We start from the raw sequence: 26,192 nt of genomic DNA on the forward strand, positions 1-26,192 counted from the left end.
TACAGCGCCCTCGGGCTCAGTAACGCAACGCCAAAGCCATTACGTCACCGCGATGCGCACGCCGTCAAGTAGCGCACTGTAACGGCGAGTGTAAAAGTAGCCCTACTATCGCGCAAATTGTGCTATTCACCGAAGCACGTTAATGCATACGTTTGAAACATCTTCCCTTTTGCTTCTTTCAGCAAAGTGTCGGTGCTATCTCTATTTTCGCAGCGTCCTTGGCACTTGAAGCAGGTAGAGTACATCTTATTTCACGTGTTTTTTTTTATTATTAACGAAGCCCAAACGCCTGTTACGGGAATAGCACAGGCCGTTGAGAATAACAATAAAATATGGTTACACTTACCACTCTTACTAAAAAGTTAGAAAAGATAAAGTAAATGCTGGTGCCATGGCACATCTGACGAAATGTAAAGGCCTAGATATTTTACTATAGGAGCTTTTTTTTATGGCAGCGTTATTATTTCTGTAAAAACAGACATAAGGTACTTCACGCACTTTCAGGAGGTCAACTATCTGTCTTAATATCTATGTTTGTATGTAACCATCTTCCCGCCTACCCGGGAGCCTGGGAACTGCGTGGTTGAATGGGTACGGCAACGGACTCGTGTGCTCAGAGTACAGGATTCGAATCCGACAGTCGGACTGGCTTTGCTCATCGGGTATGTTAACATGTGTACATATCTGGCTTTTACACTTTACAGAAAAGCCCAGTAACCGACTGCAATTACTCCATTCAAAAATATGGTTGAACGCAGTTACCAATTAGCGCCCCAAGAAATAAACTGAGTAACTTATCAATAGTAATCGAAAATTTGTATGTGACTTTCGTACGAACCTTTATCAGCATTGCGCAGATACAGCAAAAAGAACCAGTTGGCTTGGCAGTTTCAGTGCGTCCTCGGCAGCCCTTGATAATGTTCATCGGCGCGAGCAATTGCAATATAAAACTTCGTAGGTCGTCGTCCCTAGCTTTTGTTGTGAAGGCATCTGGCAGCGTCACTGAAACTTTATCCAGGAGAAATAAAATGAGCGAAATGCAGGGAGATTAGCCAGTTTGGTCCACGTGCGCGCTGGAAGGTAGGGCAGTGTTGTTACATATACAGCTATTACGCAGGGTATTATGGTTAGTCAGCATCAGGGTCTTCTGTGAAGCACGCCCTATTGGAAAATCCTATTTAAATTCAAACTGGGTTATACAGGTTTAAACTAGTTTTAACAGGGACCTGTTTAGCAACAAACAGGTACAAACAGGACCAGTTTACACACGAACAGGTTTGAACGGGGTCCCGTTTGGCATGCAAACAGGTATAAACTGGACCAGTTTACACACGAACAGGTCTGAACGGGGTCCCGTTTGGCATGCAAACAGGTATAAACTGGACCAGTTCACACACGAACAGGTCTGAACGGGGTCCCGTTTGGCATGCAAACAGGTATAAACTGGACCAGTTCACACATGAACAGGGCTGAGCGGGGTCCCGTTTGGCATGCAAGCAGCTATAGGCACGACCAGTTCAAGCAGAAACGGGTCTTAACAGGGGCCCTGTTTGCAACTAAACTGGCTTATACTGGACACAGTGGCACCATATAGGGTCGCCTGTTTGGCACAAAAGCTGGTTTATTCTGGAGCTTTGTGGCAACCATACTGGATGGTATCATGCATACGAGTTTAATGCTTGAATAGAACTGGGGAGGAACTTTTTATTGTTCGACATCCTGACAATTCAGCCACTAGTGCTAAATTGGGGTCATTATTAAGCTCTACAGAAATTGCGTGACTACCTCGGAACATTCACAGACCATACTGCGATATGCTAGCTGCGAATTTCAAACCGATTCCCGGTCCTGCCCAGTTGAAAAAGAAACAGGAATTCCTGCTGCAACTACAGCAATTTCTGTTGTACGACAGAGGTTCCTAACGTTTCTGAAGTTGCGACAGACATTTCTGACGTTACGACAGCGATTCTGACGTCGCAACAGAAACATTCGGTCGCGACGGCCAAGAGTTGTGAAGTCGCAACAGAAGCACTTTCCGTCGCGGCCCTTTAAAATGTCAGCTTCGCATCGGTGGTGTACACTGTACTTTTTTTTCTTGCGCGGTATTCAATCGTGCTTCTAAGAAGCCGGCAATACTGATAGCACCGACACCGGCATTAAAGTCGACGTTGCCAATTGTTATAATTGTGCCGTAACGACGCGGCACCAGCAACGCCCTACCAATTGGCCCTACCGGCCTCCTCAAAATCGGCCGCTGATATAAATCATACCATCTGCGGGAATGGCTGCGTATCCGCGTTGTTTTATTTGGTAAGATGGGGCACACAGGCCTGTGGACTTGCATGTGCGGTTACCCTGACACATTAGTTAATTTCCCAGAAATGTTGCACAGGTATATGCGAAGCGGAAAAGAAGCTTTGGATTGTTCCACAAAGTTGCGTGAAAAGCTGTCTCGCTCGGGTCTCATTAATCTGGTACAGCGCTGCCGTGAGAAGCCAGTATTCTGTCGAGATGAAGACTCACCCACGAGTGTTTATGTAGCTGTATTGCATTGAACACACGAATTATATGCGAGCTCAAAAGTGTAAAGAGCAAGAGACAACTGTCGAAATTAGCAGTAACAACCCTCAGTGTCCCCGGTCACCCTCGTCTATTTCTGAATTTCGTATGAAATATGGATATCGTTACAGCACAATCGATGGTCTAGCACTCCACGATGTACCTGTCGATGGTAACAACGCTTTTGCTCATCTCTTCGAGATGCGGCAGTTGACGCGGTGAAGTGAAAGCGCATCATGGCTTTTAAAATGCAAATGTAAACAGCAACCCAGACAGCAATTTACACTCTTGACATAGCTTAAACGTACTGGCAGTGATGTTCGGCGTGGTGCAGTGCAGTGGAGAAAGAAGAAGACGGCGTTCCGAACGGTCGCTTTTCTCATGTTCTCCGCTTCAAAGGATTTATCGGCCCCTGGCCGAGGTGCTACTCAGGCTTCAGCCAGCAGCAATGACTACCGTGTTGTGTTACCCCGTCTTCCTACCGGTAAGCTGGTTGTAGACTCCGTTTTCCTGCATGCTGACTTAAGTGGTCGACCGTACCGAGCCCAAGACTTCAGAGACGCCCTTCGGACCGTTATTGACCTGAAGGAAATAAGTTCCATCGGACAATTTCAGATGTCGCACGTGTGGATGGTGACGTGCAAATCAGGGATGACAAAATCAAAGCTAGTCGCATGCGGGGAATTATCCGTAAAAGGTAGACGCTGTGTCGTCATTGATCCTGAGCCCACGGAAGTTAAAATGAAGCTTTTGTGGCTTCCTGAGCGTTTGGAAGACGACTACATACGAGATGCGCTCCAGGCTTACGGGAAAGTCAAGTCTATTTCAGCAGAAAGCTGGAGAGTATCGGAGATGGAACAAATGCGTACGCTAAATCGGGACGTGGTGTTGACTCTTGCCGATGGAGTGAGCGTGGGGGACGTTCCACATCTACTACCTGTTTGTGGAGTGCAGAGTCTCGTATTAATTCCAGGCCGGCCCCCACTTTGTCTGCGCTGTAACAAGGTGGGGCACATTCGTCGAAACTGCAGAACCCCACGTTGTGAAACCTGCCGGCGCTTTGGTCACACAGCTGAAGAATGTGTCGTAACATACGCCGATAAGTTACGACACAGAACAAAGCCTCCGGATGAAAGCTTGCAAGAACACATAATGGACATTACGGAGGTTCTTGACGCGACGGGAGACGTTCCCTCTTCAGCGGAGACCCGCTGTGCCACTAAGGCCCCTCTGCCTGTTGAAGACAGTCACAATGCCATCGCCCGTGAATGCCAACTGCCCACTGCCAACTGCCAACAATGCCAACTGCCCGTGAATAAAGAAAGTAGCGAAGAGAAAGATGACCAACCGAAGCAACAACCCAAAGGAGCACCCGCTACCACGGAGCCAGCTGCTGCCCAGCAAGCGAATGAGGGAGCCGGAAATGACTCATCTGATGCACCCAAGCAACTCGACACGTGCACTGAGCCGGCAGAGGACAGCCGAAGTAACGCGGATACTTCAGTTCCGAAGCGCCGTGCGACCAACAGATCGGAATCAAGCACAGACAGCGAGACGACCAGTACCACAAGAAAAGCACGTCGCCGCAAAACATCGAAACACTCAGGAAAGTGCCGACGATCACGGTCCAGAAGGCCTGGTGGGGTTTCGGAGGGAGCCTCACCGTTGCCCTCTAGGACCGATCACATAGATCATTAGGTCCAAATACTTGGTAGTCACCATGGCCCTGTCCCAGCAACTTCAATTCGCAACCTTGAACGTACGAGGCCTTAGGTCTTTGCAGAAACAGGCGCAGCTTCGCCGGCTTTTGTCTAGGAAGCGCCTCGACTTCGTCGCCGTGCAGGAGACGAAGATTGAGAGTGACGACGAGACAGAAAGGGCTTTGCGACCTTTTCTGTCTGAGTATAATGTTTGCGTTTCACACGCTCTTGGTTTATCCGCGGGCTGTTTCCTGTTTCTGAAAAAGAGCCTACTTTATTCAGCTTTTAGTTATCATGTCGACACTGAAGGTCGATATATATGTTGTGATTTTGTGTTGCAGGGTGTGCCATGGCGCATAGTCAACGCCTATGCATTTAATGACGCTGCAAAACGAGCTCTTTTATTTGATACTGAGTCTAGTCTATTGGACTGTGATCGCTGCATTGTTTTAATGGGAGATTTCAATTGTGTATGCGATCCGAACGATCGAAGCGGCCATAACACTCAGCGGGACAGGAGTGGTGAAGTTTTGTCTAACATAATAGAAAATGCAGGGCTCGTTGATATAGGAGTGTCGGGACAGGGAGCTCGCTCTTATACAAGAATTCAAGGTCATTCCTACGCCCGCCTTGATCGGATTTATGTTTCTTCATCAATCCTCTCTCGAGGACTATCCTGCATTACTATCCCCGTTTCATTCTCTGATCATTGTATGGTTATTGCAAACATTGGTGAAAAATTTGTAACTAATTTCCGACCACAGTGGGCACTCTGGAAGCTTAACTCTGAGCTCCTAAATGATCAGGAATTTATTAATCGCGTGCGCATGGCTCTAACCAATTCTCTGTCTAGTGACTTGCCATTATTTGCTGCTTGGGAACTCTTTAAACAAGAGGTTCGTACAGTGGCTATAGAAATTGGATCGGTGAAATCATTCTATAGAAAGTATGAAGAAAAAACGCTTCTTAAGAGCCTATGTAGCCTTTATGAGATTGAATGCGAAATGCCAGGCACTTACATTGTTGACATAGAAAACATTAAATGTGAGTTACAAAAGTATGACGCACTGCGTTACAGAGGTGCGCGAATTCGATCTCGAAACATGCGCGCTCTGCAATCTGAGCAACCAACACGTCAAGCTTTACTTGACGAGCGACGTCACGGTATTTCCAAAGTAATTCCGGAAATATACTCCGAGGGTAGTCTTTTAACAAATACTAATGACATCATTTCTCAGTTCGAAATTTTCTACACTATGTTGTTTAGTGCCCCTCCGAATGATCACGATGCAAAAGTTTTAGAGAGTTTTGTATCTCTTGTAAAACCATTACAGGATGATGACTGTGCAGTCATCAGTGGTAGCCTTACGATTCAAGAAATTGAGCTAGCTATTGATCAGCTGCCTCTGTCGAAAACACCCGGCCCCGATGGACTTTCAAGTGAATTTTACAAAGCTTTCAAATCAATTATCAGCCCCATATTATTGGATATTTTTATTACAAGTTTAGAAGTTGGCGCCCTTCCGCAGTCTTTTTGCAAAACCCACACAGTTTTAATTCCCAAAAGTTCAGATAAAGAGAAACTGCGTTCTGTTGAAGGCTATCGACCAATCACATTGTCAAACGTGGATTACAAAATTTTTGCGAAAGTTCTATCTAATAGATTGCAATTTGCGATGTCAATTCTAATTGGTTCCCATCAGACGTGTGGAATCAGGGGCCGATCAATTCAAACCAACATACATATCGCCCGTACCCTTCTTCAATACTGTTATGGTTCCACTGAGCAGCTTGCAATGCTCCAGGTAGACCTTGCTAAAGCTTTTGATCGTGTGAGCCACTCCTATTTATTTTCTCTTTTGGAGCATGTCAATGTTGGCTCCATTGTGCTTAAAGGCGTTAGGCTTTGCTACACCTGTTGTACTACTCGTTTAATTATTAATGGCCAACTCTCCGAACCCATTTCTATTTGCTCATCAGTAAAACAAGGATGCCCGATGTCCCCACTACTATTCGCCCTTTACCTGGAACCGCTATGCTTAAGCGTAATTCAGTCGAGTAACATCCATGGCTTCAATATACTGGGTAATGAAGTTAAAGTCTTAGCTTACGCAGACGATCTAGCGTTCTTCTGCACGGATAAGTCCAGTGTTGAAAAAGTAGTATCGAAAATAGAAGAATTTGGCAGTGTATCAGGAGCGCGAATGAACTCCTCAAAAAGTTTAGGCTTATGGTTTGGCTCATGGTGCTATACACCAGAACAGTTTGCAGGCGTTAAGTGGACTGATGTCCCGCCAAAGTATCTTGGCGTGCCGCTAGACGCATATAAATTAAGCGCACACTATTGGAAAGAACGGGTTTCGGTACTGCAAAGTTACGCCCAGACATTCGTTCCACAACGACTTTCTATTTTTGGGAAAGCCGAAGCCTGCAATAAGTTCTTGGCAACAAAAATTTTCTATGTATTGCAAGTTATCCATTGTGCTAGGCTATACATCCAACGCTTTCACCGTATCTTTGCGACCTTCGTATGGTCTTCAACTTTTGAGCCCATGAGGCGAGACAACATTTTTAGGCCTGTTAGCGAAGGTGGGCTGGGCTTAGTACACCTTTATGTGCGGCAGATAGTGTCTCGTTTCTTCTTTTTTCGCGATACTTCCCATCCTGTAATTCCTTCATACATGCAAGTCACACTTGTTAATGCGTTACCTGATTTAGTTGTTTCTTCAAGTTTTTCTTCGCGCTTATGCTTGTGGGGGTTCATGCAAGAAGTTTACTTGGCGGTTCGTTTCCTGACAGTTCGGTTTTCCACTGAATACTTGTATTCTGTGTCGCGCAAAACGTTGTACAAAGACTTACTATCCATGCTATTCCCGCCTCCACTTTACCGATCAATATACATTAAATTGCCAGGCCACGATGTGCTAAAGCGAGTTCGCAAAATGTATTTATCCCCTTGCTGCAAAACATTCTTTTATAAAGTTCATAGTGAAACCATACCGGTTAAAGCATGGCTACAAAAAAAGGGTATCTTTGTCTCTTCTGTTAACTGTCGCCTTTGTGATGTACCAGAGACAATTGAACATTGTTTTATTAGCTGTACCGACGCCATCCTTTTTTGGGATGTCCTCCAACGGACTTTAAAGAAAGACTTTGAGATTAACGCTCATACTGTGCGATACCTGCTGCCAACCTCTGATAATAGTGCACCTTTCGATATGTTTTTTGTGATGGGAATGCACAGTTTGTGGAAAACGCGAATGATGGACCGCAACGCCGAAACGGTTGTACCTACAAGGGCAAATTTCATCCAAATGACGCTACACCTAAAGCAGGTTTATGATGGACTCGGTGTGCAACCGGACTGGTACCCTATTTTGGTGAGGTGCTTATCCTTGCCACCCTTCTAAAGTGACACGAACGTTTCTACTCACAGTATGAACGCTGCCTCTTCTGTGTGACTTTCATTGTGCCCTCGATTCTCTGACTATGCAGAACTGGTGAACGTCTAGTTGAATGCAACTATAATAAATACCATGAAAGAAAGAAAAAAAAAAATTCGGCGTGGTGCAGTGGTAAGATGCTTGTCTCGGAACCGTCAGGTCCTAGGTTCGAATCCTTGGCGAAAGGCATTTTTTTTCTACCTTTGTTTTTTTTATTTTATTTCGTATTAATAATTTTACATATCCTTAAACTGGCCTCTGTCAATTTTTATTAAATATTGATCAGGAACTACAGAATTTTCGACTACAGGGCGTCACACTACAGAGCACAGAACGACAGTCACAACGTCCCAAAATACGACAGACTGAAAATTTGCTGTTGTGTTTTTCAAGTGGGTGAGACGTCTATACGGCGTGTACGCAGATTGCTGTCCTCTCTATTAAAAGCAACGTTGCTGAAACACGTCGTGCAAGACGCTGTACGACTCGCATAACATCGAAATACAACGCCGTCACCATCCATGAGATCACCGAAAGCACGGTCGCTTTCGGTGGCGGCCTACAGATGGCAGCACAGGGAGCGCCGGTAAAGTTACAGGTGATATTATTTTGCCGTCCTCAGTTGTCGCCACATGTGAATGCTTGCTGCATTGACGCCGTCCGATGTAGTTGTTTAATCGTGTGTACGCTGTGCCGAGAGAAATTGTGGTGCATTTTGTATGCATTTAGAATCACAAAACCCCTGGGACCGCGTAATGTAGCCCGCAGTATCCTTCGTGTGGTGCGCCGATGTCGAAGATATGACCCTTCGCGCTTCCTTTGTTCCGGGCTCATGAACAGGATCTCCTCCTCTGGCACTGTCGCATCGTATCGCGCTGTACGGAAGAATTTGGTGAAAGTTGTGCTCTTACATCCTGTAGTTGATCCGCAATTCAACAGTGTGTGCGCCGGAAGGACCGTTGGTGCAGTCGATGCCACGGCACCTGCGACACTAAAAGGAGCGTTTTCCGAGTACGCCTAGAAAGGTAAGTCCGGCGCTTGCGCGCATTCTTCCTGTCTATGGTTCGTGAAGTGTGCGTTGTTGTACGTATCGCAAGATCCGTACAACAACCGGATCCGGATTTGTAAAGCAGCAAGAATTATAAATGTGCTTTTCAAATGGTTGTTCTTCATGTCGCAGTGCACATTTAGCAAAAAGTTCCATGGAAATTGCCCTAAAACGTGTTCATGTTACCAACAGCTCTATCTGTGGTTTATTTACTTTCACCTATGAAGCACGCTAGCGCGGGTGGTTCTTTGATCTAAATGGGCACAAAAATTCAAGCAAAGAAAGTTACTGTTTGTGTACATAATTTTTCATTAAGAAATGGTATAGGCATTTCTAGAAGTAGTACGTCGATGTGTCGTCGTCACAGCTAACAGCTGCGCGAGATGGCACCCGATTTCTTCGTCGACGCATGGCCAGATTTTTAGCTTGTATGGAAATTCTTCTGTTTATAGAGTGTCGTCAGATGACGTGTATTAGTGTCCTGTGTGTTTTCGTGTACTTGTAAAGGATTCCGATCTAGCAGAGAAGCCGAAATTACATAAGCAATGTTTCTTTTTAATCGAAAAATCTTTCTCTTTTCTGTATTGTCCCTCCAGAAATGAGGTGGCCTGTTGTAATTTTAAGCGCATCGTCCTTTGGGAGTAGTGCTTTGTTGCGCCGCATAGACAAGTTAGGTTTTGGAACGCTTTTCATGTCCTAAGGAATTTTTTGATAGTACAATTCACATTTCACGTTATACAGCTGTACGTTTGTGCGAACCTTTTCATAGTAGATTCACGTTCTCTACAGTTCGATTTACGTGTTATTTAACCGCCTGTGATGTTACAATCAGATATTTGCACAACCAGTTGCAGCTTCATGTAACTGGTTGTATGATACTTTTTTCAAAATATGACGTGATCTTTTTATATCACAAGTTTGTAGTTTCAGCAGGGATTACAATAAATAAGTATTTATTATTGTTTAGGGATGGCAAGATTTTGTGAACCAGAGGCACCTCCACATATGCACCTGCGGCACTTCTGCAGCCTCAACAGCACGGAAAAGTACCTGATGTGCATGCTGTGACAAGGTGTGTGCAAAGTAGTTGCTGCCACTTACACGAGCTGCAGATTTTGTTGGTATCATCCATGTTTGGAAACTCTCCTGAATTTTTCGTGGGTTTACAAATGTGGGCTCATTTTACAATTTTATGAATGTCATTTTAGAAAGACAATGAAGTTCTGTTGGTTAAGATGTTTTAAAGCTGTTGAGAGATTGACGGCATGACATTGTTAAAATGCATGTAAAAAATTAATTGTAATGGTACTTGTACTGCTTTATTATTAGCGATGCAATATCTCTAACGAGAACATCAGAGGGGCACTTGCTTTTAGGAAGTTTAGTCAGATAAATTCCTGAAGCAGCGTAAAGCTCTGTAATATAAAAAAAAAATGTTGTCAGTTACTGGTTTCAAGTTCGCTGCTGCTTTTCGTGCTGCACGACAAGTTAAATAATGGTTGATAATGTGTGTGTGACGTAATAGTTCTGCGCAAACACACGTGGTGGAGAGAAGTAATTAATAAAGGGAAAATCAGGCATCCACCCGCTCGTACCATTTGCTACAAAGGAAACCTGTATGTGTTCCTCAAAAGGAAAGCCGCACAGTTGAAGAAAAATTCGTCCTGGTCCGGGACTCGAACCCGGGACTACCGCCTTTCCGAGGCAGCCACTCTACCATCTGAGAATACCAGCTGGCTAGCACATGGCAGGGCGAAGTCGAATTACTTGACAACGCGAAGCAAAAGCAAGGGTTTGACGTAATATTTTTTCTCCTTTATTAATTACTTCTCTACACCTTGCGCGTTTCCGCAGAACTATTACGTCAGACCCTTGCCTTTGCTTCATGTTGTCGACAAATTCGACTTGGCCCGGCCATCTGCTAGCCGCCTGGTTATCTTAGATGGTAAAGCGGCTGTCCCGGAAAGGCGGTGATCCCGGGTTTGAGTCCCAGACCTGGACGGTTTCTTTTTTTCAACTGTGAGGCTTTCCTTTCGAGGAATCCGTACGGGTTTCTTTTGTAGCAATTGCTACGAGCGGGTAGATGTGCGATTTTCCCTTTATTAATAATGTGTGTGTGTATGCAACAATGGGGGTGCTGAGAGCAAGCTTTAAAATAATGTGTGCTATGTCCCCAACAAAGAATTTAGTGTCTGCAGCATTTTTACAAAATATTATGTTCACAGGTTGGCAGGTATGACATAATGTACAACACTTTTGCTGTAGATGCATTTTCATAACGTCCATTTTCTGTCTACTTGAATCGTATATTTAGAATTTGGCCCACCTTCAGTTTGATCAAGTTACATAGGTAGCCCCCTCTGAGTTAAATATAATTAGGAGCTATTGTAGATATGCATGATATACCTACTCACTGTATTGTGACAGATATTTTTAGGGACTGTGTTGTGAGGCATGCATATCCTTTTACCTGTATGTCTTGATGCAGGTTGCCCGACAAAAGCATAAATGCTTTGCCCACCTTTATTATTATGCTTTCATGTAGACTTCTAACATGTGTGCCCACATAGACTCCATGTTCTTATTTACATTTTTCTAAGTATTCACTGTTGTGCATTACATTATTGTGTTACATTACTGTGCATTACATGATTTTCTTTGTTTTATTTTGGAGGGGGGTATTCATTTCTATAATAGTACAGAGAATAGGAGTTCAAAACAAAAAGCCACGAAAGATGGCTTAAAAGTGTATGAAGCTTGGAATTCTACATTCCATCCCCTAAAGCGCTACCAGTAGTAAAACATTCCTAATTGTCTTTTTTAGAAGCTAGCTGCCAGATACATAGTCCCATTATGAGAGTATGTTATTTTTTCTTCTTTGGTCTGACTTGTTTTGTTGAATGTTCTCCTTGTTAGTTCAGAATTTGTTTTCTTGCCACCTCATGCAATACTCCAACTGGAGCCTATGAGCTATGTGTATAATAAATAAGTAAATTCCTAAAGCATGCAACAAACCATGCAGCATAGCATTTAAATGTTGCCAGTTTATAATGCTTCTTGACTGCAGCGCATCATGGAGCTTGAGGTTGATCTCTTCAGATGTAAAACAAATTGCAGGTTATGAAAATGTGGTCCTACAAACTGCTGGTTACGCATGTCAGTCAGCCTGTTGCAGTGGTCACAAGTGAGAATGTAACCAGAAGCTGGGCGTGCTCGGCCATTTTGCATATGGCACAGGATAAAGCTTCACCTCTGCCATTGCTTCTCTTATAATAATGGCCTCCGAGTATACATGCCGAGTTATGCTTCTGGGGACACCTATTAGTTAACCTTATCAGGTAATACCATTAGCCTTATGGGTGCTATAATGTTGCAGTGCCTGCAGGATGGCCAGCATTACAACACATTAAAATTATTGTACAAGTCATGCAATGGTATCGGGATTGGCCCACCAAGTGGCAACCTTTAATTACACTATACCTGGGATCAGCTCACTCAGTCAGGGAGACATCCATGCATAAGGGGAGGGGTATGGCAAATAGAGGGCGTTCGATTAATCTTTCTCACATAGATAGCTGATACATATAATCTTTCTTAAATTGGATGCTTTGTTGCTCAAAGTGAAGTTACTTATGGGCATAATGTCAGCATTTCGATCCTATTTATGCTTAACGAAAGTTGCTTTGTTCAGTGTCACTTTTTATATTGTTTCGCTTGTGATTCTAAGCTCACTTGTTTTATAGCTGCTGTAGGTATGGCTGGACCTGGAGAAGAAGTGTAAGCAGACCATGCTATGTTGCTGATCTGCGCTGATCTCCACATCCAAGTTGGTCCCGCGACAGTTGGGCACCTTGTGCCTTGCTTCATTGACAAGGTGATATAATATGGTGAGCTTGTACTTCAATATCGGTATTGAAAATTATGTTAAGGAAAAAAGACAAGGATTGGTCTTTATGATAGATACACTCATGTTCTTTCTTTAAGGTGTTCTTTTGACACTGTTCTGCATGGACAAATTTTTAGAGAATTATAACAGTCCTGTATTGCAAAGTGCCATGGCGCTAGTTTATGCGTTCAACTAGCACTCTTTCACCAAAAAAAGCCTTATTTAGCACACAATTCACAAGGAAAGAAAGGAAGCAACAGGACAGAGTGCTACTAACAGTTCAGTATTATTGCTCGCACAGTGATATTGTGCAAAAGGTGAAAGGGGGAGAATAGATCTGAATACATGCTGTTCGCACAGAAACGAAAAGGACGCATCACATGGTGAGCGTGACACTTGTTTTACAATGATAAGAAGCAGTCTCACTGTCTAGTAATTCTGTGCATGAGGAGCTAGCGCTAGGTTCCTCGTCATACATATAAGAAAAGCCTCAGATATCTCCAGCGCTTTTGTCTTTATATTTTGTCACGATCAAGCAGTTTTCAAACATAGGTGCATGTGCGCCGAGAGCAGTGCACTACCACTGCTAACTGACCCATGCATCAAGTTTGCTTGGTCACGCTGCCAGTCATTTATACATTGGCCGGTTTATCCGAAGTAGCCTCTACTGCACGAAATGGTATGTGACAGACACTGCACCTGTGTACTGTACGTGCTTTGTTACATGATTTTTTTCTCAGATAGTGATGCAGGCCTTTTCATTATTTACATGCCTACACAACAAACCAAGCCAGCATGAGGCAACTGTTCTCGGCACGAAACAAACTTGATTCGTTAGTTTTCGTTCATTGGTGCGATCACACTAAGGCAGACAAGCTTGTAGGCTCTGCTTCTGCAATTTGTACAGCACACTGACAGCACTGGTGTGGGCCTCATCTGTGGGCTGACTGATGGCACCTTCTACGGCGCAGACCACTTGTGTTGGGCGAGGCACCAATGTTGACGTTTGTTCCCTTGTGCAAAACAGCAGTCCTAGGTTTTGAGTAGTTGTAGGAAGACAAGGTAAACACAACTTCCATGGCTTGAGTGGGCTCATTTCTCTTGGGGCATCTAGCTTTTTTTCTTGCAACTGTGCAGAGGTGCTTCCCTAGAGTCGGTGTGAAAATGGCATAGAGCTGTGCATTCGGGAACTCCTGAACAATGATCTGCTGTAGTTAGGGCTTTGCGAAAATGCACTGTCTACCAATTGGTAGAAGGTGCATTATTCAGCCACTGATTTCCTGTTGGCATGCTTGCACTCGGGCTGTCAGTAATTTCTTGGCTTGCCGAATTATCTTGAGGCCCCACGCTGAAGTTGCTACCGATGTCTTCATGTGCAGACTTTTCAGGATGAGGTTTTTTGCTTTGCAAATGTTGTTGAAAGGTAGGTGGTGCTTACAGGTAGCTATTCTAGATATTAGTGGAATGAATTGGCCCATCTTGCTTCATCAAACATCGTCACGCCGACATCAGTTGCACAAACAAAAAACCTGGCCTACTCGCAGCGTCGTGCACGAAGAAACAAACAAATCAGCTGCTGGATTGTCTTGACATGGCATACTAAGCTGAGACCGGAACTGCTGTAGCTACAAACCAGGCAGAGACGATGATGATGAGCAGGGATTTGCAGTAGCGCCACTTCGTGGGGCAGCAAGGAGGCTCTGTTCAAAACAAAAATGTCGTTCAGCAAGTAGAACGATGCAACGGTCAGAGTCGGTGCATGGTGCTCTCGATCAAGTTGGCTCAAGGAGTGTCCGAAAAACCAGACGAGAGGTTGCAAGGCGTCCGAACTTTCGGAAGTTGTTATACATTATGGTCCATGGGGAGAATGGCGGTGCCGTGAAGCAGACCGAGTAATCAAGTCCGAATTTTTGGAGTCCGGAAAATCAGTCGGCGACTGTACCTATACCTATGTGTCTATGTATACCTAGGTGCAACAGTGTTTGCTATGATCTGTGCAAGAATTGCTGTTGCCCGTAGATGCCCAACATGTCGGGTGTCAAGTTGTAAAATACCTTGCAAAAGTGATCTACGGAAAAATACCGCTTCTGCTATATTTCGCTTTTGCAAGAAATTTTGCGGCTGCTGGCACCTACCTTAAAAGGCTTTATATGGTCTTCGCATGGCCAGGGCCTTCTACTTTTGTGAGTTTGCTTATCTCGAAATTTACCCCGGTTTTTATAACTTCAAGTTGGCGGGATCCCTAGTCTCCTTTATCGTGTACCCAATAGACCTTACATAGGGGTTTTGGCATTTCCCTGCCATCTAAATGCAGCCATTGTGGCCGGGATTCAACCCCATGCCCTCTGCCTGAGCAGCGCAATGTCAAAGCCAGTACACTACGGTATTTTGCTGGCAGAAGGGTTTAGTTTCTGAATAATTTATTATCTCAACCTGTCGGTGTTGTTTTTAAAGGTATTTCATGTTTGTATTCTGTTGCTTCAATACTAGTAATTATTGCTAATCAAGCGATGTGTCCATCTTTTTCCTATAACACTTGCTTCAATCGCCTGCTAATTATGACAGCTTATTCTCCCACAGTAATTCATGTTCCCTTGAAACATAGGCATTGCATGAAACCACATATTTTTCAATAAGATTTATTCATTATCTCCTATGACCGGAATGCTGAACCTTTCTTATCTGTGGAAACATAGGCGAATTTGCCTATGTGCCAACCTGTTGCATGAATCAAGATAAATTATTGGCTTTACTTTTTCAGGTGCCCTGCTCGCTCTCACCCAAGCAACCCACTCCAGCGGTCTTCTCTCGGCAGACTGGATGCATCGAAATACCGTTAGAAGGTCCAATAAACAGTGCTTGGGACATTTATGACATGCTTTTTTTTTAAGCCGGATGACTTCAGGCTTAATGAAAGCTCAAGTTGGTGTACAGAAATACCTACGTAAAGTATACTTGTCTTTTTCACTTACAAGTACATGCCAATACTTTGCCTGACATTTTTCACCCCAAAATTACGCTTTACTGTGGATTTGTGAACAAACCATTACAACGAAAAGCACTGCATTAAAACGAGTACAAGTAATCGAACAAATACTTAATCTGCAAGAATTACATTTGCATACTTGTAGTAAATATGAAAATGAGGTACAGTCTTCTTCAGGGTGCATTTTCTTGTAGGTCATACATAAAGAACGTACTCGTGGGTCGTACAAAACTTGTTCATGATGTATCACATCAGTGTTGGTAGTGCTAATCAATTTATGCCGAAAATTGTGTTCATCTTCGTATCAAGCAATGTGCCAGGCAAACCTACATGTGAAAGTGGCATTCTTGTTGCAAACATAATGCAGATCTACTTCTCTTCAATGCTGATCGCAAATACACAAATGTACAAAATAGGTTTAAGAGTAAATTATATTAAGCAACATCAATCCATTCTGAAAGGACCAGGTATGATTGCAGCAAAATATAGGTCTGAACAGGGGCAAACAGGTCTGGCTTAGATAGGACGGGTTTAAACGGGTCAGGATTAAACAGGATTTAAACGGGTCAGGATCAAACAGGATTTAAACGGGTCAGGTTTAAACAGGATTTAAACGGGTCAGGTTTAAACAGGAATAAACAGGATTTAAACAGGTCAGGACTGAACAGGATCAAACGGGGTCCCGTTCCATAACCCTATTTGATGAAACCCGTTTGAAAACAAATAGGATTTTCTAGTAGGGACAGCGCTTGATTATTCTACGGCATTGGAGATTAGGTTCATAAGAGCACCTGTTAGGTTGAGTTGGTGCGGATACATACAATACAATACCACGCAATACAATACAATCTTTATTGCGCAGAAAGAAAAACAAAATACAGATAGCAGGCTTGCCAAAGTCTCAGAGGGCTTGACTGGCAGTGCCTGACAGTCAGGTCACAGAAAATAGCACGCAGTTATTGGCGGAATTAGCTATTAGCGGGTCGGAACGAAACACTGAAGAATTTATGCAAAATAATATTGCCGCGTTCTTCCTCCATGTTTCGTTGCCGTCTTGGGAATCACATACAGTACTTTCTAAGGAAAGGGCTGGTGTATACCCTATCTCAAAATCATTATTCCCGAAGTGTTTAATTACAATACTTTCGACAAACCAGGGAAGTGAAGTTTGGCAAATTCAAAAACTTGAAGACACCTGTATCTTTCCTTGGACACAAACCGTACACCATTATTGACAACAGTGAACATTACATGTAATTCGTCACGTAGAAGTCTGGTACATATGTGCTGATCATTGTCATCATGACATCATGAGTTCCCTTGTGTGAAATATCTTAATTCTGGCCATTCACGTGTCAAAACTGCAATTATGAGGCACGCCGTAGTGGGACACTCCAAAATAATTTAGGCCACCCGTGGTAGCATGGCTGTTTAATGTCGAACAGTAAGAAAGCAACATCGTGCGTGAGCCTCATGACTGTTCGCCGCACGTGAGCACGCTTAAAATAATTTATCAATTTATTCGCGCGGCCTTCTTGCTGGAATGCTAAATCATTTTACTCCTATTCCAGAACATAGCAGTATCACATTTTGGTTAAGTCTCAGTTTCAGAACGGTAGGCGAAATCTGCTGCAAGGCTCATTTCGCAACAAAAATATTACGGCGGAGCTCATGTCACGATGACGGTCGATGGTAATGCGAATAGCCATTTAGCAAAGTAGCGAAGGATACTAGACTTCAAGTCAGGTTTAGTAAACACGTGTAGTGATAATTTTGATACATCTGTTGCTTCGTTTATGTGCCACATACTCCAATATCGTCGCACTTTGCTATGGCACTCGCTTGTCAAGTTTGGTCGTGAGCTTAAAGGAATGACGACGGCTGAATGACGCCTATGCAGTGGCGATAGAAAGACGAAGACATGATATCGATCAAACGTGAAAGGCGTATAATGACGACCATATCACAAAAATGATACTCGCTATTTCATTTATGACCATCGGATAAGGAACACAACATGAGAACTACAGAGGACAATGAGATGGCGAAAACTGCATGACGACAATGGCTTGACGTCGGCGGTATGGCGATAACCGGATGAAGAAGCGAGAATGGCAACGAAAGCACGACCAAGACGGCATGTCGATGGCACTTGCACAGCGTATGCATAGTAGCGTCTGTGTGACGATGACACAATGTCGACGATAACATGACAACGCCGGCATGATCACGACTAAATGAGACAGTATGATTGCAACAGAATAACAAATAAGAAATAGCATTGATGGGTCGACGACGGTGGTATGACGACCACAGCATGACGAGAATTGGATGAAGATACTGAAGTAATGGCAATGGTGAAACGACAACGTGACGACGATTGCATTGACGCCAACGCTGGGACAACGACATAAAGCGAGCCGGCCGTCGACGGTATAACGATGATGATGAAACGATTGCGACAGTACTCCGACAGACAGACAGTATGGCGTGATGGCGACGGCATGACGAGCCGGATGACAAAGCTGAAATGACGACGACGCTACGAGTAGGGCAGCATCACGGCCCCAAATACATACGAGTACCTAGTGGCCCAAGCTATTAGAGAGCTTGGACCACTCGGTCGGAGTAGCAAGACTGACGACGGACGCATAAGCAGACTAGAGCCACTAAGCTGGAATCACGACTACCATGACTGTATAACTATGTTAGTGTAACAACGAATTTTCACCAACTGTATGACGACGATGGCGTGACGACCACGGCATGACGAGTGTCGGATGACAAAGCTGGAACGACGGCGATGCAATGACCGCGAAGGCATCACGACCACAAGCGGACCACAGGCCCAGTGGTCCAAGCATTTGAATAACTTGGGGAAGCTAGAATGATGACAATGAAAGGACTATGATGCATCACGACCCCGAGCACGTACCTAGTGACCCAAGCCGGTAGGCTACTTCGGACACTGCGTGGGCATAACAGACTAGATGCATGGGCTCAAAACGGATAAGTGGGCAAATAATGCTATTTATATTATTGTTCGAATAGGAAGTGAATCACAATCTTAATGCATTACATTATGTGGGCACATCAAGCACTTTTCGGGGGTCTGTCTGTCTGTCTGTCTGTCTGTCTGTCTGTCTGTCTGTCTGTCTGTCTGTCTGTCTGTCTGTCTGTCTGTCTGTCTGTCTGTCTGTCTGTCTGTCTGTCTGTCTGTCTGTCTGTCTGTCTGTCTGTCTGTCTGTCTGTCTGTCTGTCTGTCTGTCTGTCTGTCTGTCTGTCTGTCTGTCTGTCTGTCTGTCTGTCTGTCTGTCTGTCTGTCTGTCTGTCTGTCTGTCTGTCTGTCTGTCTGTCTGTCTGTCTGTCTGTCTGTCTGTCTGTCTGTCTGTCTGTCTGTCTGTCTGTCTGTCTGTCTGTCTGTCTGTCTGTCTGTCTGTCTGTCTGTCTGTCTGTCTGTCTGTCTGTCTGTCTGTCTGTCTGTCTGTCTGTCTGTCTGTCTGTCTGTCTGTCTGTCTGTCTGTCTGTCTGTCTGTCTGTCTGTCTGTCTGTCTGTCTGTCTGTCTGTCTGTCTGTCTGTCTGTCTGTCTGTCTGTCTGTCTGTCTGTCTGTCTGTCTGTCTGTCTGTCTGTCTGTCTGTCTGTCTGTCTGTCTGTCTGTCTGTCTGTCTGTCTGTCTGTCTGTCTGTCTGTCTGTCTGTCTGTCTGTCTGTCTGTCTGTCTGTCTGTCTGTCTGTCTGTCTGTCTGTCTGTCTGTCTGTCTGTCTGTCTGTCTGTCTGTCTGTCTGTCTGTCTGTCTGTCTGTCTGTCTGTCTGTCTGTCTGTCTGTCTGTCTGTCTGTCTGTCTGTCTGTCTGTCTGTCTGTCTGTCTGTCTGTCTGTCTGTCTGTCTGTCTGTCTGTCTGTCTGTCTGTCTGTCTGTCTGTCTGTCTGTCTGTCTGTCTGTCTGTCTGTCTGTCTGTCTGTCTGTCTGTCTGTCTGTCTGTCTGTCTGTCTGTCTGTCTGTCTGTCTGTCTGTCTGTCTGTCTGTCTGTCTGTCTGGTTGAGTGAAGAAACTTTGTTGCAGGTGTTGCGAGGACGCGAACTCGTCGCACACCCGGCTGGTCCTACGTCGGGACCGGCAGGTCTAGCCCACCGGCCCGGTCGAGGGCACGCCGCACAGCCAGAATTGGCTTTTCTAGAGCGGGGCTAAGCAGAAGCGTGTCCCACTTCTCCTTGATTAACTTGGGGCTATGTCGACCCGCACTCCCAGAGCATGTGCGTGATCCAATCGGTGCAGCACATCCGGCTGCTGGACTGAGGTAACAGGGTTTGATACCAACCATCGGACGCACTTGCCTCGCTGAGTATGTCGCGATGTATGCAAACTGCCGCTCTTCGGTGAACCTCTTTCACCCCGACCAGTGTCACTGTAGATGGTAGACTGGGTACGTACAGCTGTTCGAAGAGACTCTTAGACGCTTACTTGGAGCACTGGGCATGCACCACGCGGTCATTGCTGTCCTTCAATGTATCTCTCACGCCAGCTTGCGTCGCTGGGCATGTGACATTAGGTGTGTGCTTCTCCTGATTGAATGTCTGTGACGCGAATTTGGGTAACTAGGTATGTGCCGCTGGAAATGTGCCGGTCTACAATGACGTAAAAGATCCGTTAAATTTCTCCGATGCTGAGCGGAATGGAACCCACGTCTCAAGGGTTCCCGAAGGATTCCACCGAGTATGTGCCGGTTTTAGAATGAATGCCTTTCATGCCAACGTTTCAATGAGCTGCGCCTTGAATGCACTGGGTATGTGCCCCTCTTCATCGAACGTTTCACCAAGATATGTCACTGTGTTTGGGCCACTGAATGGGCGACAAGCGAGGGAACAGATTTCAGCGTTCGCAGGCACCGGAACGCAACGCTTGTCCTCTCACAGGCCCTGCGCGGACTTCTCATCAGCGCCATTAGATGGCGCAGCGTGTCCAGAAAGAAGCGCGAGAGAAGAAACCGGTTGTCGCATGACGTGTTTGTTTGCGTTCGAACGCACCGGCGCGCTGTGCATGTCGGAGGTCACGCACAGGCTTCGCGGCGGCGTCGCTTGATAGCACCGAGTGTTTTAAGGGAAGCGAGAAAGAGTAGTCCCGCTGCTGTGCATGCCTTATGCATAATTGGTTTCCACGAGAGCATTACATTTAGTCGCTATATTGAGTCTACCCTAACGCATTACTGTCCAGTCATCGCGAGATGCGTTCTGCTCCAAGTTTTTTTCTTTTGCGATGGTGACTTTGTAAGTACCAGACTGTGTGGTCGTCCCACTGCACAACTGTCGCTGCTCTTACTGAATTGCATTCCAACTATTTTTCAGTGTTCCATGCACCTGTCCTCTGGTGCAACATCGCAATCGGATTATCAGGAACTGTTTATACAGCACTGGTAAGACCTCCGTGGGCTGGTTCTACCAGAATAGATTTATAGCTCTGCTGAATAACAGTTACATAGCAGTAGTGCGTTTCCTTCTTTAGCGTATTAGATGCTAGCAAACAGAAGAGTTAGCTGTATCAGCGGAAACATAAATTTTGGGCTTCCTAACTGGGCTGACGTGTTTAGCACGTAAATATTTATGCGCCAATAAATGAGACTCCTATTTAAACGCATACTTCTGGCGCACAAACGAAGTAATCATATTGCTTATTTGATGGAAAGCAGTTAGATAAAAAATGAACGGAGACGGCAAAATGCTTGCCGGTATGCTTTTTTGTGAAGAGTTCTGTGCCTTATTCCTTTACTGTGCATGTCCCTGTCTTCCGATCTATTCGGAAACTGAGTACCGATAAAAAAGAAGAGGACCAACATAGAACAACATAAGGCGATAACCTTGAACTGCTTATTTCGAGAAACGTACCCATTTTTCATACGAATCTAATTGAAATGTTAACAATTTTGATTTGGATGTTTGTTTATTATAATCGAAAGGGGAAGCCAAGGCAAGAGGAGCTAGGCCTGACTGGGCCTTGGCTCCCTCTTACTGATAGCAGTACACACATCCTGTGCATATATAACAAAATACGCGTCTATACCAAATGCACATCTTGATATAAAATTAAATACACTAGTTCTGTGCATAGAAAACAACTATGACAAGGCGTCGATACATTCACTGAATATACATAGAAAATATCACACAAAAAACTCGTCCTACAGCATCTTCAATACTACAGTACTATATGAAGGTATGATATTATGTCAAAGATGGCGTGCGTACATTGCCATTCCACAAAACCAGTTTTGTTGCAAACAGTTATAGAAAGAGCAATGCTCACTGTCTGCTAAATGATGAATGTTTACTGCTTCAATAGGTTATGTCTAAACCATGGTGACTGGGACGCATTGCAGGCTCCGCAATCGCTTTCAGAGAATGCAGCTGGCAAGAGCATAATTTTCAATATCTGTTTTAGTTCGAAAACGTGAAATGCCCCATTACGCGAATACACGGCGTCGTAGTCGATAGTGATCATCACCGAATGATAGTATCGAAAATGACGTACGTCGAAAACAGCAAAAAAAAAAGAAATGCTCATATTGACGCAAATTTTCGCAGGGAGGTTCCTGTAAATGAAGAATGGCTTTGAAAAGAAAAGTTGGTGAATTGGGTTGTGGGTAGGAATCGAACCAGGGCCTCCGGGACGCGAGACGAGCTCGCTTCACCAACGCCACTGCGGCTTTTTTTCTTTCTTTATTGCATGGAATTTTCGGTAGTGTCAAACCAATGCAGTTACAATACATATGAACATACATACGAAACAAATTCACACATAGTATGCAGTCCAATGACAGTTCAAAATTCTGGCAAACAAACACAAGCGTCCAGACGCGAAATCCATTCAGGAACGGGATCATAGCGCCACATGGTGTGGCGCAGCAAGAGACTGAAGAAGAGGAGAACGAGGTTCGTCTCGGCATCGTGCGTCGCCGCTTGCGTTTTTGTAAAGCGCAACCGCCTGTATCTGATTCAGTTTGTATACCCCAGCAGGGTATACGCGACAGTTTGGTGGAGCTTGCTGGGTACGCTAAACTTATGCAGGAGACCCCACTGGGCAGCAAGAACCTCGCCCCACAGTTGGAGTTGACTCCAGTTCACCGCACAAGCCGGCGAATCCGAGGCCTCGCCCCAGAGTTTGGAAACCTGCAGGAAAAAGTCGTGACTGCGACCACTGCGACTTCTACGGAACGGGTGACACCAACTTACCTAACGCTGCTGAACCCTCAAGTCCCGACGGCTTTTCATGGCGACACATTTGAAGACGTGGAAGACTGGCTGGCAGAGTTCGAGCGCGTGGCTGCGTTTAACGAGTGCGATAACAACGCCAAACTCAGGAACGTCTACTTCAGCCTCCAGGATGGTGCTCGCACGTGCTTTATGAACCGCGAAAGTGCCCTGTCATCCTGGCCTGAGTTCCAGGGCAAGCTACTGGAGACTTACTCGAGCCCCGATCGCCGAGCAAAAGCGGAACGGGCCCTTCAGTCACGCGTCCAAAAGCCCAACGGGAGCGTCACGATGTGCGTGGAGGACATGACGCGTCTCTTTCCGCGTGGCGATCCGAGCATGTCGGAAGAGAAGAAGGTGCGTCATCTGATGAGAGGCGTAAAGGAGCAGCTCTTTGGCGATCTTGTTCGGAATACGCCCAAGACTGTTGCGGAGTTCCTCACCGAAGCCACCGCGATGGAGAAGACCCTTCAGCAATGGTCGAACTTGTACAACCGAAAAGTAAATGCCGCCTGCACTCCGGATACGTCGGTAGGCTTAGGGTGGGACATCGCCTTGCTTTGCGAGCTGATTCGCTCAGTGGTTCGCGACGAGCTGCAGAGGCACCCCGGTACCGCGCCACCTCCAGTCAGCTCCCTCGTCAGCGTCGTACGCAACGAAGTACAGCAGGCACTGCAGGCATCTATTTCCAGCAGTGAAGCACCACCTCTGCCAAGCGAATCCCGGCGCAAGACGTACGCAGAAACATTACTGAGCCCCGTCCACGCTTTCGCACCTACTTATGCGGTGGCGCCAGTCGCGTTGCAATCGGCGCAAGCCGCTCCGACAGCCCCGCTACCGTATTTCGACGATCGTCAAACACCCGCGAGGAAATCAGAGGTTTGGGGCGCGATCGGAGATATTTTGTTCGATACGCGTTCTGTTCAGTTGCTGCAACGTCACAAAGTTGCAGTATGCAAAATTTGTGACAGCGGGGCGGAGAGAGCAGCTAATCAGGAAGCGGTCACCTCCCCGGAAGTTTACCTCCGTCGTTTGTCGTCTGCTTGCAAACAGTATACTACAAAGCCAAATGTTTCTCGTCTTCCAATTGAATGAAATCTTTGTCTAAAAAAACGTATTTTTTCTTCTCAAGCCCAAACACGTTTTCAAATAGCAGTACGTGTGACTACTACAATTTATAACTATTAGGTTCTTTGCGTCGTCCCTAGGTGGTGTCGCGCACAGCGAGAAGGAAAAAGAAAAAAACGATGAGAAGAGTGGCGCACTTTTCAAGAGGCAGCCACAACATCCCAGTGGCTCGCTGGCACCGATGATGTTGTCGATTTCTCTGTACAACCAACGAATTATTTGTTTCGAGAAACAAAAACGACGCCAGAATTCACTTTCTGCCATTTCTTCGAACGCGTTTCGCACCGCCACCCACTCTCCTCCTTCCTCTAGAAACGCCAGCGAAACAACCGAAGTTTCCAACGCAAGCGCCATTTTCTAGAATTAAACTATGGATCGGATTCAAACGTGCCATTCGTGCCATTCCGCAGCCGAAAAGGCCGCCTGTTGGATCCAATCCAATCCACCAGACGCGCCATGCGAAGCCGTATGATCGCTCCAAACTTCTCAACTCCCGTCGCGTTCGGACGAAATGCTCGGTAGGCGGATGATTGACAGGAGCGTGTCGTCATTTTGACGTCGCCAAAAACGGGGCGGCGCCCCGCGGCAGGCGACGTCGGCGCGGAGTAGGCCAATCGCGCGCGCCGGTAACCGAACGAACGCGCCAAACAACCATCTCCGATCGCACCCTTGGTGAGCACCCGATCGACGACCGCTGTGCTACCACTGCGGCGAAGCTGGTCATGTGTATCGGGAGTGCCCCTACCAACGACTCGGACTGCGGGGCTTTTCTATCGATTCACCTCGACCTAGGTTCGGCCAAAAACCACCCGACATCGCAGATTCTTTGAACAGCAGCGCAGACCGGGCCCATCGCAGCGGCAGTCACGCTGACCCTCACCGCGGCGATATTTCTCTGCTCGCGATACCACCTCGAGGACGACGCAAGGGCGATCACCAAGTCTACGCTGGGAAAACTGACGTCAACGGCCCCGACTCGGAAGGTCGCTGACGTCAGCCACCACACTACGGACTTGAGTAGTCTCTTCTCGGAAGATAGACCTTGTCGAGCGAGGTGAGGAGCGAACGGTGATAGAGACCCACGTGGTGCGGAGGGATCAACTTGAACAGCCTGGTCAGCAATTTTTGGAGTTTGGTTTGTAGTCTGCTTGTAGGATCATAAGCCAGAGGAGCGTACGTATGAAAGTCTTCGAAACCATCATACGTTCGATGATAATGGTAGTCTTCGAGACCAGCGTACGTATGATGGTCTTCGTGTTGCTCTGCACGAACGGATCAGCCCCTGCAATCTACGGCCTGCCGAAAGTCCACAAACCTGACGTCCCACTTCGTCCTATCGTCGACTTCACCAGATCACCGCTATACCGACTATCGGGCTACCTTCACCAATTGTTGAGCCCTCTTGTCAGTAAGACCTCAACGCACGTAGAAAACTCATCCGCATTTGTAGCAAAGATAAAGGACATCACGTTGAGTGAAGATGACGCCTTGGTCTCGTTCGACGTCACATCGCTTTTCACTAGTGTCCCAGTGGATTTGGCAGTAGCCACGTGCAAAGAAGCCCTACAAAAAAACAGTGGTCTCCCTGGTCGCAGGCCCTTCGACGTCCCCGAACTTAGCGAGCTGCTGCAGTTCTGTCTAAGCAACACCTATTTTTCTTATGGTGGCTGCCTTTATCATCAAACGCATGGCACGGCGATGGGAGCGTCAATATCGGTCACCACGGCCAGTCTAGTAATGGAAGCCTTGGAAGGGAAAGTGCTGGCCACATTCAACCCGGCACCTAACGTTTTTTACCGCTACGTGTATGACTGTTTCTGTATTTTGAAGACAAGACATCCAACGCTTCCTGGACTGCATGAACGCCCAAAATGCACGCATACAATTCAGTGTGGAACACGAGAGGGACAACTCGTTGCCTTTCTTTGATGTACTGGTTCGTTTGGATGAGGGCGCTCTCGCCTTCTCGGGGTACAGGAAGCCTACACACACAGGTCGCTACCTCAAGTTTAATTCTTGTCATCCTGTCGGCCACAAGACATCCGTAGTGTCGTCCCTGATAACTCACGCCGTACGCGTCTGCTCAGGCGAAGATGCACTGAAAAAGGAATTACGGACGATCCACCGTGAACTAACCCGCAGCGGCTAGCCTAGTCGTTTCATGTGCAGGACCGCGAAGCGGATATTAGAGCCAAGCTC

General features: G+C 45.9%; 2 protein-coding genes and 1 long non-coding RNA gene across 3 annotated transcripts in view; all 3 read left to right on the plus strand.

Annotated features, from left to right (window-relative positions):
• Positions 1-26,192, plus strand: part of LOC139048441 (sodium/iodide cotransporter-like) — a 53,055-nt gene that overhangs the window by 11,298 nt on the left and 15,565 nt on the right. Inside the window, exons 4-5 of the mRNA XM_070522828.1 lie at positions 183-234; positions 20,967-21,034. Of these exons, the coding sequence (XP_070378929.1) occupies positions 183-234; positions 20,967-21,034 (120 nt within the window). The remainder of the gene's footprint in view (positions 1-182; positions 235-20,966; positions 21,035-26,192) is intronic.
• LOC139048793 (uncharacterized) lies at positions 2,921-7,728 on the plus strand. The gene has a single exon (XM_070523447.1). It carries the CDS (start codon positions 2,941-2,943, stop codon positions 4,255-4,257), a length of 1,317 nt encoding a protein of 438 aa, XP_070379548.1. The 5' UTR covers positions 2,921-2,940; the 3' UTR covers positions 4,258-7,728.
• On the plus strand, positions 8,326-15,507 carry LOC139048440 (uncharacterized). Its single transcript, XR_011507704.1, has 4 exons — positions 8,326-8,727; positions 9,718-9,822; positions 12,494-12,637; positions 15,398-15,507. It is a non-coding gene; the product is annotated as an uncharacterized lncRNA (long non-coding RNA).

Source organism: Dermacentor albipictus, chromosome 8, assembly GCF_038994185.2.
Source record: "Dermacentor albipictus isolate Rhodes 1998 colony chromosome 8, USDA_Dalb.pri_finalv2, whole genome shotgun sequence".
NCBI lineage: Eukaryota > Metazoa > Arthropoda > Arachnida > Ixodida > Ixodidae > Dermacentor > Dermacentor albipictus.